Genomic DNA, 12,607 nt, shown 5'->3' with positions numbered 1-12,607 from the left:
CCAACAATGTATATCAAGCTATTCAACACCTCAATCCATTCCCATTCTTCAGATTTTTGCTTTTCAGTAACTAAATTGGTATTCGATGGGACACCTTGTTGGGTATCTTGAAGAGTTAAAACTTTTGTAAAACTCTCAACATTGAAACTAGGATCACATTGCTCAATAGCCAGTGAAACAAAATTCTGACGTCCATGGACAATTAAAATAACCCTCTGTTTCCATATTGGGATAGTCACGGAATGCCACTCAAGTACTCAACCAGGAGTAGCGGATGCCACTTAACACGACCAAGCCACACAATTGATTATAGAAGGAATCACTCACTCCAAGTAAGACGCACTTGCAAATAATTCAATAATAACTCAACTCCCTTTCTCATTTCATTAGATCACCTATTTATAGGCATTACAAAGACGCCTCTTCAAGACTAATACTAAATACTGGACAATTTGCAACAAGACCTTCCAAATACCTAGACCACTATTAAAGCAAAGACACGACTTACTAGATAAATAGATAGTCAAAACAAAAATTACAAGATTGTAGCTAATACAAACACGTAATAAATACCTTGACTAGAAACTAGAGGAAACTGACTAGAAACCAAAAAAAAAAACACTTTGAAATAATCAGAATAATCCTTCGTTTCCAGATTAGCAATATTATGATCCTGCATTCATCAGGTGCCGTCATGCTTATATACCTCATATTACTCTAGTACTGAGGCAATGTGGGACTTTGTTTCACCCTCTCTCACGCAAATGATGCTCAACCCCAAGAGACACGCACTATGCATGTGAGAGGTGTGAAGCTTTATCGCCCGGATGCTAGTAATATGACACAGATAAGCCTTAATTTCAACAATTAGCTTTTGGGGTTAAGTTCTACCTTCGACCGTGTAAGATGGTATTAGAACTAGGTACCAATATGGGTAGGGTACGTGTCTCTGGCTAGCATGGGGCAGGTGTGGCCAAGTGAGCACCCTGCGCGCGAGGGAGGGTGTGAGGGTGTGAAGCGAAGTCTCACATCGCCTACGTACTAAGGTAATATGAAGTATATAAGCGTGAGGACATTCTCACTTACAAAGATAGGTAAGGTGCGTGTCTCTAGCCAACACGCGGCATGTGCTGTCGAGTGAGCCCCCTGTGCACAAGGAAGGATGTGAAGTGAAATCCCACATCGCCTGGGTACTAAAGTAACATGAAGTGAATAAGAGTGAAGGAACCCTCAACCAGTAGCTTTTGGGGTTGAGTTTCTACCCAAGACCGTGTGGCATGTACCAAGGCATATTCCCCCCCCCCCTCACAACACATCAAAACCTACAGCTGCTACCAAGGATCAAAATTTTGTGTTGTTATGTTGTTTCAAATAGCTACGAAAAGAATAAAATTTCAGAAGCATGTCGGAAGTGTTTCAGAAACCTAGCCAGATGCATGCTTGACCTTTCTCAATGCTTTTTTGGGGGGAACATTGTAATAATGTCAAAAGGATTAGTGGTCAAAACAATTCCTATGTTTACTAGTTTCCTGACAACATGATAAACGCTGATGGGCACATTCTCAAATGACTTGAGCGTTGGGGCTTCCAGGAATGTCATGTAATGCAAGTACTTGCGAAACAAAAAAAGTAATGCACTCGTACTGGGAGACTCCAATTGGATCAGTAAGGACCAATGGTAATCCTGTATCTGCACCTGTCACTTGTAATGCCTTGTTGGGTTCTGAACTATTTGTCAACCCAGGATAATGTATGTTTCAAAACGGCTTTAGGTATGTCTGGTGGAAGCACATATATTTTCTTCTGATTGTCGCAAAAGAGAGACTCTTTGTTAGAGCTTGTCCCACATCGGTTAATCATCACCTCAAAAACTAGTATATGATCCTGAGCAGCCTCTTCCCTCATTGCCAATTGGTTTTGAGTTGGATGCTTTGACATGGTATCAGAGCTAGGCTTTTGGAGGCTTTTTGACAAGATTCTATGTCATTGATGGTTGGTACCCCCTTTGTTTGTTGTTGGTTGTTGTCGTATGTGTTGAATCGTTTGTTTGCCTCTCCACGTGCGAGTCAGGGGTCGCACGTTCGGGGGAGTGTTAGAGCTTGTCCCTCATCGTTTAATTATCACTTCAAAAACTAGTACATGATCATGAGCGGCCTCTCCCCTCATTGCCAATTGGTTTTGAATTGGATGCTTTAGCACGCTTCATATCACTGTTATTTTGTGAATTAAGAGATCCAAAGCTGTTTTTCAGGTTCACCGAGCATGCATTGAAAGGGAAATCATTTCGCTACTGGATCATCCTTTCCTACCGACTCTGTACACATCTTTCCAGGTTTTACATATTTGCCTGTTTATGCTTTCTCTTATGAAAAGTTTGATAATCAGGGCACAGTCACAGTGGCATGCTTACATGCACTTATACTCAACTCAACTCTACAAAAGTATTAACCAGCTGGATGTACAGTGCTTGGGCATTGTTTGATATGTGTGTTGCAGCAGTGTTATCGAAACGCTGCATTTACAGCGCTTTGGTGTTACTTGATATTTGAAGTGTACAGCAGAGTTATCAAACATTTATTTTGATGCGAAAAGATTGGAGTACATTTATGTTGAGCCTCCCCGAACTGCTTTTTGCTCACTACCTTCAAAGCCCTATTTAGCAAAGACACAACAGGACAGGTTTTGGATATGGTGAAAGAACAAGTCTTAAAAAAGCATGGCACAAACCTGCAATGTATTAATTATGTTGTGTATCTTCTGATGTGTAAGTTGCATGCCCAAGAATGCTGAACATTGTTACCTGTTTCTACTGGAAGAAACACCACATAGGTTGCCTACAAAAGTTCTGGAAAAGTGTCGCAAAAAGCATGCAAAATTACGATATCTATCTCTTAATAGATTACATCAAAGAAGTGTTGAATACCTACAAACAAGTCCACCCCCTGGAAGTATTTTTGGCACTGTGCAGCTTAGACTACTTAATGAAGCCTCTCTTGCCATAACAAAAGAATGGAGACATAGGGTATCTCTGTTGCAACTCCCGAAATCAGCCTGAAGGAGATCCATTTATTATGACTAAGAATTAAACTATAAGAGAGTTAAATAGAGGTCCTAATCCCTAGTCCAACTTATGTATTCTAGTCACACAGACTAATGAGTTAAGTTGTCATCCTAGCATTCAAAAAGCCCAATTACTACCCCTATTTAACAAAACACAATGCAAATCTTCACCTTCAATGCTAACCTTAATGTTTTGTGCAAACCTTCCACATTCCAATCCCAGGTCCCCAAATGCTAACCTTAATTTTTTTGGTAAAAAAAAAGGGGAAGTTACTGATTTTTTTTTTTGCATATATCTATGGAAAATTTTGAGAGATTTTTATTAGATTATATGATAAATTTGTTATAGTTGTTTTCTTTTTATGATAATTTTGCTTTTTTTTGTTTGCATTACCGGCCAATTTTTTTTGTTTGCATTTATATATAGTAAATTTATTGTATGTAAATAAATTTATTATGAGGGATTTTTGTTAGATTATATGATATATTTGTTTGATATACGACCAATTTTATCAATGAATTTACCATAATGGTTAAAAGAGATTGAAAAACTTTCGATTGTCATAAATTCATCATTTTTAACCACAATTTCTGTAAAGAACAAATTTCATTTTCTGCAAATGTAATAACTTTATCATGATAAATTTGAAAAATATTATAATTCATCATAACCAAAAGTTTTTAGATCTCTTTTAACCATTATGGTAAGTTCATTGATAAATCATTTTGGTAAATTTATGATATGCTCCAATAAGTGTCCATTTTTATGATACGATAAATTTATCATGTCCATGTGTAAAGATTTACCATAAAAGAAACAAAAAAAGATTATCGTATAAAAATGCAAACAAATATAAAAAATTAATCATACAATCTAACAAAAATATCTTATGATAAATTTCCATAAATATATGCAAACAAAAAATTTCCATACGAAAAAAGAAAAAAAACTAACGTTAGCATATGGGGACTTGGGATTGGAATATGCAAGGTTGCATTAACATTAAGGTAGCATTAAAGGTGAAGATTAGCAACATTATTAGATAAGGTAAAATGGGTTCTTCATACATTTGTAGGATGTACTCATAACCCATGATGATGTCATGAGCGTAAACATAAGTCGTGGTTGGATTTAGGACCAGGATTTAATTATTTCTTAAACAATTAATATGCAAAGATAAATGTATTCTATTCATATCTTTGAAGGCCATTGGTTGTACAATGGAAAACTAATGCTTGTTGATAGACTATCATATACTATCTTTGTTCCAATTTGTTTGTCCACTTTATGACTTGTAGTTGTCCCAATGTACTTGTCTATTTTGACCAAAAGCTAAACAATGTCCTTCACTCCTTGTCTTTTAGATTGAAGTAACAATTTGAAAAAGCTGATACTTATCTTTAAAAAAATTTGAAAAAGCTGATGGGGCAATTTTGGAAAGTTGAGCATTCATAAGTTCAATGATTGTCCTCTCTTGAAAAGTAGTATTTTCAAAATTGGAACAGACTGCGGTTAGCTAAACTTGGTCGTAGATTTCGATGGTTAATCTGTTTTTACATTCTCCATTGAATCTACTATGTAAGATCTCTCTCTCTCTCTCTCTCTCTCTCTCTCTCTCTCTCTCTCTCTGCATAGAAGTACTGAACTACCAATGGAAGTCAACTTTACCAATACCTCCTTGTATCCTCAGACTTCAACACATGTTTGCTTGATAACTGACTTTTGCCCTGGAGGAGAGCTATTTGCCTTGCTTGACAAGCAACCTATGAAAATCTTTAAAGAGGAATGTGCAAGGTATTGTTATTGAACCCTTCTATTATTATTCTTTCCTATGATCAGTTTACATATCATTCGCAACAAGAAGTACATGCTTCTGTCTTCTATTGACAAAGCACTCCTGTAATTTACTCAAAACCCACAATTGTGGACCTTGTGGTAAATTCATATATGCTCTATGTATGGGTGTTTGCATGTCAACGTGCAAGAGGGGTGCATGTGAGGGAGTGGTTGCATAGGCTGATGTACAATAGGCCCATTTCCTATTAGCTAAGTATGACTTAACATCCAGTACTCAAGTATGGCTTGACATTGCTTTTATAGTATAATGATGATCTATTGGTTCTTGTTGCATGCAAGAACGTGATCTACTATTTGATTGTGCATGTAGACAACTTACAAACCATATATTTGTGCCTTTTGTGTCACAGCTCATTGACCCCTACTTTTGTAATGTTGAATGCTATGTTGCAGATTCTATGCAGCAGAAGTTGTGGTTGGCTTAGAATACCTTCATTGTTTAGGTACTTTAGCAATTTAGTTATTGCTCCTTTCATATGTTAAACATTTGCAAGTGACTTGTACAAGTAATGAATTAAGTTATATTGGATCCTATCTTGAGAAAGAAATGAAGATTGCAAGAAGATTTTCGCTTAGGAGATTAGCTATAGATGGACGTATTGGATAAGTGCTTTCATGATGTTGTGTAGTATGACCTCTCAAGTTCAGTGTAGAATAAGATAGCTTATAGGTGCACATGCTTACGTCCTTTTTTTTTAATCAAGAGAATCCACACATGTTTAGGTACTTAAATGGCTGTAATTATCAAAATTTGACAAGAGCGTAGGTGAATGAATTTTGGGAAAATTAGCCATAAGGACGGTAAAATAGTTTTCAGTAGAGGTCCTTCAACTTTTTGAGTTTTTTAGCCATAAGGTCAAAACATGTTTTGGCACTTTCATAGGGTTTTAGGGTACACTTTCCTATTATAGGGTTTTAGTGGTTTAGGCACTTTCATAGGATACCCTAGAGTTTTAGGCACTTTCATAAATAGGATATCCTAGGATTTTAGGCACTTTCATAGGGCACCCTAGGGTTTTAGGCACTTTCATACGCATATTTGTCCTTATGTTTGATTGCAAAAGGTGCTTGTCTTTGAACTCAAAAAATGTAAATATGAGGGATTTTTTGCTAAGTCTTCCATGAATTTTGAGAGACGTGTACCCTTAGTTGCTTTTTTCTTGGATTGTCAAGATTTCATAATCTTGTGAGTTGTGATAGTTATGTGGCACTTGAGCACAGTGAGTGAACATAATGGATTTGAATTCTTAAACCTCAGCTTTGAGCATGTTTTTAAGTGTAAATAAGTTTAGTAATTGTTGCATGCTAGGTGAGCTTGTGAATACCCAAACCTTCTTAATGCTTTCTTATGTGACATGGTACAGGAATAATTTACCGCGACTTGAAGCCAGAAAACGTGTTGCTTCAACAAGATGGACATGTCGTGTTAACTGACTTTGACCTATCCTTTATGACATCTTGTAAACCTCAAGTATGTTTCCATCTTGCTTTGGAAGATTATTTGCTTATTTCTCAATTAGAATAGGTAGTATCCAACTACGTCCTATTCCAGAAGCTTAAGTCTCAACCGAATTGCTTGAACCATTCATGGTTCCTTAAAAGTGGCAATCAATGGGATTTTGTTTTGTTTTAACCATAGAGACTAGCATCTTTTAACATTGGTTCCATGTGTGAAGTGAAATCCCACATTGCTTAGGTACCAAAATAATATAAAGTATATAAGCGTGGGGTACCTCACTTCAATAGGGGTATCACAATCTTCTCACCTTTATGGCCTCGAGCCCTTGCAAGGGGTTGAGCATATTTCATGGGTCTTTTCCCTAGTAACCAGAATCACCACAATATTTTACGGGTCTTTTCCCTTGCCCAAACCCATACAATTTTGTACACGGGTTGCTTTGAAACTAACTGTAATGCCCCATGTAGACCACTAGCCCAATACTAACCACATGGCCCAAAATGCAAGTCCAAGTTACTAGTTGTAGCTTACATGGTTCGTTATAAACCCAAGATCACCCATGTAGACTTCCGTTATGGGACGGGGTGTTACAGTTTGAATTATGGAAGGTTTTCTTTGAATGCTTATTGGACGCTAGAAATTGTTGTTTTAACTGTCCTGTGTTGTATTCTACAGATAATAAAGCATCCTCTACCCAAGAAGAGAAGGTCTAGGAGTCAACCACCGCCAACTTTTGTTGCAGAACCAGTTACGCAATCAAATTCATTTGTTGGAACTGAAGAATACATTGCTCCGGTATTATGAATCTCCAATTGGTAGTTTTCACACATGCTTCTTCCAATACACTCGACAATGTACCATTCACATTAGATTTAGTTTACTTGTTCAATTATATTAGGGTCTTTAGAGGTGGACGTCGCCTACTGTAGAGTGTTGTGCACTTTATTTATCAGCTTTTCATTGTTCATGTTCTTGAGCAGAATTTTGCCGCCTCCTTTCGCTACTTTCTTGATGGTATTTGTTGTACCCATGCAAGTGTCTGTAGACTTTCCTCCTCCTGTTAGTAGTGGTGGACGCAGGATTTGTGTCTAGCAAGGGTGCGAATCACATGTATTTTTATATTGATAATAAAATATATATTTCATAAGTATATGTTGCTAGTTGCGAGGTCCGAAGAAGAGGAGATATTGCGTGTATTTGCATAGCCACCATTTTATTTTATACACGCAACCTAAAAAATGATTGATAACTTGAAATTTTAGGGATTTTTACTCCACGCATAGATTAAGGATTTTTTTTTTGTTTTTTTCACTCAAGGGACTTGCAGGGGCCAATCCCCTAGAATTTTCCCTTATTAACCTAAAGATTAGTATAATACTCGATTTGGAGTTGTACAGGGGCCCGGGTCCCCCCTAGGACCGCCCCTACTGTTACCCTTTTTCACATTTCCATCTATTATGTGAGAAACAAATGAGATGTAAGAGAAAGACAGGAGGTTTATGCGGTTTCATCTCCTTGTAACTCAATAAAGGGTTCCTTTGCTCTTAATCCTATTGAAATGAATAAGAGAATTACGTGACTACCATAATTTCCGTGTGTAGTGGTGAATTTGATCTCATCTATTAGATTTGAATTGTTTCATCTTTCAAAAATCTTCAGAAGATTTAACTCCTCTCTTTCATGGTAAGGAGAATTTGTTGAGAGCAAATGAAACAGTGTATATTGCACATGATCTGTCTGTACTGGTGGTTCTACTAATCAAGTTCTGGATCCATTCAAGGAAAAAATACAGCTTGATTTTCTTATTTTGGAACTTCAACGACTTTGAAATTGGAAGAGGTGACATTCTAGCTCTCTTCGATTCATTATTCGATGAATACTATTCTTCGATTGCAGGAGATCATCACAGGTGAAGGCCACAGCAGTGCTATTGATTGGTGGGCTCTTGGTAAGATTACCTTTCTGTGTACCCTTGAGGTGTGTTCTTTGTATTTGTGCTCTGTGTGTGTGTGTGTGTGTGTGTGTGTGAGAGAGAGAGAGAGATGCATATTGGGAGGGTGGCTACAATTAAATGATTCGTGTGTTTCTTACTTTCTACGCATGTCAGATGTGATTATTTTGTCATACATTATATATCTAATCTAATCAGTTGCTAACCATCATAAGCCCATGGTAGACTTTGTTCAAAAGTTTTCTAAAATGTCTGCTAGGAATAAGGATATAGAGACCACGCTTGTGGTCATGTAAGAATAGTTATTGAGCTGGTGTTGGAGTTTGTCCCACATCGGTTAATTATCTCCTCCAAAACTAGTATATGAGCTTGGGCGGCTTCTCCACTCTTTGCCAATTGGTTTGGAGTTGGATGCTTTAATAGACCGGTCTTTAGATTAGAGTGAAAAAGAGGCTTTGAAAGGTTTCAGGATACCTTGAAGGGCTAACTATTGGTATCCCCTAAGCGTTGAATCTTAATTGTTGTCTTAAGATGTTGCATTAGTGTTATCACGTGTTCTCTACCATGTTGGCTTCAAAGCTTGTATGATCTCGTAAATGGCAAAGCAATGATGTTTCCGTAGTGTCTTAACTGATATCACTTTCTGCCGGAATTCTTTGTTCTTACGATGTTCGTTAGCATGTGTGTATGATTGACGTTCTAACATGATTAAAGTTCTTCTGTAATGTGTGGTTAGCTAGTTCCTCTGTTCAGAGCGATTCTCATTTCACCTTTGGATTTTAGGTATTTTGCTGTATGAGATGCTTTATGGCCGTACACCTTTCAGGGGGAAAAATAGGCAGAGGACATTTGCCAACATCTTGCACAAAGACCTCACCTTTCCAAGTAGCATCCCGGTAAACTAACTTAAATTGTACCTTATCCTAGTCAAAATAGAACTGTACATAAAGATTGCAGTTTATGTGGAACATTTTCATCAACAGCACGTGTCATTTCAAGATGACATGTTAGGCAGCAGTTCTACTGTACCATCAATGCTGATGTAGTTTCATGGTTTTAGTGGTGGACGGTTTGCAACCTGAACTTGTCGAAGTTGCGACAAACAGAGGCCTAAATTGTTTAATTCTCTCTCTTCTGGTGATTAGTGGTTTAATGGTAAAAATGCATCCCGAAAATGGCAGGGATTAGAATCTCCAAATTATTATCAGGTTTAAAATTATATCTGTTGTGTATGGTACCTGCCCCATACCATTAATGTTGAATATGTAGTGCCTAATATATCATAAAAAATTGCAGGTAAGTCTTCCAGCCAGGCAGTTGATTCATGCATTGTTAAATAGAGACCCGGGCAGCCGCTTAGGATCAAACAGTGGTGCCAATGAAATCAAACAACATTCTTTCTTTCATGGAATTCATTGGCCGCTGATCCGCTGCATGGTAATAACTCTTTGATCTCTGATTAAGGAAAGCAATTTTAGATTAGCATTGTTATGCATTATAGAACTGAGTTTTACTGCCTAGGTCCGTCTACACATGAATTCTAATTACAATGTTGGTCTTGGAATGCATTTACAAAAAGCCATGTCATCTTTCTGTCATTGTGTTTCCTGTATTTTTCATGCAGAGCCCACCACCATTAGATGCACCTCTTCAATTGATCGGAAAAGATCCAAAGGCAAAAAATTTACTATGGGAGGATGATGGAGTGCTTGTTAATCCCATGGAGCTTTTCTAGAGGTTTGCATTCACTAAATTTATCAAGATAGCTTAGACTTATGTTGTCGATATGGTTATAGCAACTGACGGTTGCTTGTGGATCAAGAGTAAGTATTGCACCCTCCCAGTTTTTCTGACACAGTTACTGTTAGGGTTCGAATCTTTGATTAAGAGTTCATTATTGAGTTTGTTATTCATCATTAAGAATTCATTTATGGAAAACTGTGTGAAATTCGAGCTTGAATTGATTTGATTTGGTTTCAATTCCATTTCCCTCTCTCCTCCACAATTCCATTTCTATGTGGCTGCTGTTGGTGGCACTGGAGGCAGCGGCCAGTAGTGGGAGTGGTGAAACTTGTCATGATTGTTAAGTTAGAGCTAGGGTTTGTTTTCACTTCCACATTCTCAAAATGGGGGAGTGTGGTTCAAATGCAGTCAAATTGGATGAAAAACTTAACCACATTGGTTGAACAAAGTTATGTGCTGATAATCAAATGTGAGTGGGTGGAAGCGCACATGGGCCAAGCCACAGGGGTCTAAGTGAGTTTCGCCCTACATTTTGTTATCCTTTTTTTTTTGGTCTTGATAATTCTTCTTTGGTTGTATTGATTGTGCAGGCATATCCTTGTATTTTTCACAGTAAGCAGCTACATAGATGAACCATACTTGGTCATGAACATTACTCACAAGATGGGGCTCTATGGGATTGGCAGCAGAGTATAGAAAATTGTGCATGATAAAGCATCCAACGGGATTTACAGCACTTCTTTGTTCCTTCTTCTGTTTTGTTTGCGATATTAGTTGCCCCTAAATGATTGTGTAAAGGGGCGGATACTGTGGATGGCAAACTGCCATCATTGCTAAAGTGAAACTACATTTCGTTGTAGTTTGGGTTATGGTCCAAAAAGGTTTTCGCTTCAGACATCATGATCATTGGTTTGGGATCAACAGCAATCTGTTGTACAGTATTTCTCATGTGTTGATAGACTTGCTGTATACCTGTTGTTTGGAATGGTATACAACATGTACAGTACTTCATGTTAGAATATTCAAACTATCATATAAGGTGATATGCATTCCCTGAGTAAACAATTGATGAGCTAACAAAGCCGCATCCCTCCAAATATCGTTCAAAAAATGAATACTTCTCCAAAAGTGCGTAGACAGAAGTGAACAGAAGGGGACATAGATGTGTCCGGAATTGTCTGAGAAGTGAACAAAAGGGGACATAGATGTGTCCGGAATTGTCTGTTGAATGTGGAGTGTCTTCAAAAAAAGGATGAATTCTGGGACCATTGGGAGTTATGCCTGGTCGTTACCTTCAAAGCTTTGTTTACACCCTAAACCTGCCACTATCGAGCGCATTCTACAATAAGGGACACTTGTCAGATGTTTAGTCCAAAGAGAACACATGGCAAATCTTTAGCATGTCGAGACCGTTGAGGACGCATGGCAAAAGAAGAAGAGAGGTAGATCAAGGCAGTTGGAGACGCTTAGATCAAGTAATAATTGCCTAATTCGAACTCATCAGTTTGAAGACAAGTAACTCCCCAAGTTTGAATCAAGGAGGGAAATTGTCTGAATTTGAATTTGAATTTGCAAAGGAAAACAGAAGCCTATAAATAGAGGACTTAGGAGTCCAAGCAAAGCCCGATCAATTACCCAAAGTTTTTTACTTTTGTTGTCATTTACTTTGCTTTCTAGAAGTAGTTTGTAATTGTAGTTACCGTCGATTGTAACCTTTCGACTGTAATCCTTCGAAGATTAATAAAAGTCTTCTTTTGTTATTCTTCTCTCATTCCATTCCATTTAGTTTGTTTTCAAAGAAAACCTGAAAATGGCAAGGAACCAAACTCTACTTCATAACATCCAATTCAAGCAATCCATCTCATAACTTTGTCAATCTTGATCGAGTAGAATTTTTAGTAAACATGTCTCGGAATTAGTTGAGGTACGCGCAAGCTAAGCTGAACATCTAGTTATCTAAGAAAAAATGAATTTTGAGTGGTATTCGGTACTTGCTCCTAATTATCTAAGAAAAAATGAATTTTGAGTGGTATTCGGTACTTGCTCCTAATGGCCCTATGTCTTTGGGAACTACGCTCACTACAGTCTTCCATACAGGGCAATGTTCTTTTTCACTAGAGATTCCCCAAGCACAGACGTGAGTTTTCGTACCATGATGGATGAGGTAATCTCCCATCATATACTCCATTGGTGCGACAACCTGTGGCTGTGGAGAACCAATGGACTACCTGCAATTATGCGAAGATCTATATACCCATGAGTACGATGCACAACCGGTGGGTGTATCATTTTTTTCTAAAAGTGCATCTTTGCATCTTTAAAATATTGCCATTTTTTTCTTTTACAAGAAAATGGGAAGGATATTGCCACGGGTTCAGAGATTCAATTTTTTTTTGTTGGTACTTCAGAAATAGAGATTCGTGCTTGAATTGGCAAAATTAATATCACCTTTTGTTTGTTAAAATTCTTTTCAACGTTCGTCCACCCAACCTTAAAATCAATCCCTAATAGGTTTTGAAAATATATCCATTTACAA

The 12,607-nt window shown here is 37.5% G+C and overlaps 1 protein-coding gene across 9 annotated transcripts in view; it reads left to right on the top strand.

Annotated features, from left to right (window-relative positions):
• Nucleotides 1-11,087, top strand: part of LOC131320959 (phototropin-2-like) — a 34,523-nt gene extending 23,436 nt beyond the window's left edge. For 5 of the 9 annotated variants that reach the window (XM_058351899.1, XM_058351902.1, XM_058351901.1 and 2 more), the window contains exons 15-24: nt 2,252-2,332; nt 4,752-4,855; nt 5,312-5,361; nt 6,283-6,389; nt 7,053-7,172; nt 8,274-8,325; nt 9,112-9,224; nt 9,625-9,765; nt 9,953-10,065; nt 10,662-11,087. In XM_058351899.1, coding sequence (XP_058207882.1) covers nt 2,252-2,332; nt 4,752-4,855; nt 5,312-5,361; nt 6,283-6,389; nt 7,053-7,172; nt 8,274-8,325; nt 9,112-9,224; nt 9,625-9,765; nt 9,953-10,063 — 879 coding nt within the window. In that variant the 3' untranslated portion in view covers nt 10,064-10,065; nt 10,662-11,087. Of the gene's footprint in view, nt 1-2,251; nt 2,333-4,751; nt 4,856-5,311; nt 5,362-6,282; nt 6,390-7,052; nt 7,173-8,273; nt 8,326-9,111; nt 9,225-9,311; nt 9,766-9,952; nt 10,066-10,479; nt 10,585-10,661 lie in introns of those variants that run through there. The other 4 variants (XR_009198424.1, XM_058351905.1, XM_058351904.1 and 1 more) reach the window with 4 other exon arrangements.
• The last annotated feature ends 1,520 nt before the right edge of the window (nt 11,088-12,607 follow it).

Source organism: Rhododendron vialii, chromosome 3a (genome assembly GCF_030253575.1).
Source record: "Rhododendron vialii isolate Sample 1 chromosome 3a, ASM3025357v1".
In the NCBI taxonomy this organism is placed as follows: Eukaryota; Viridiplantae; Streptophyta; class Magnoliopsida; order Ericales; family Ericaceae; genus Rhododendron; species Rhododendron vialii.
Note: the sequence above shows the minus strand (reverse complement) of the source record. Positions and strands in the feature narration are given on the sequence as shown.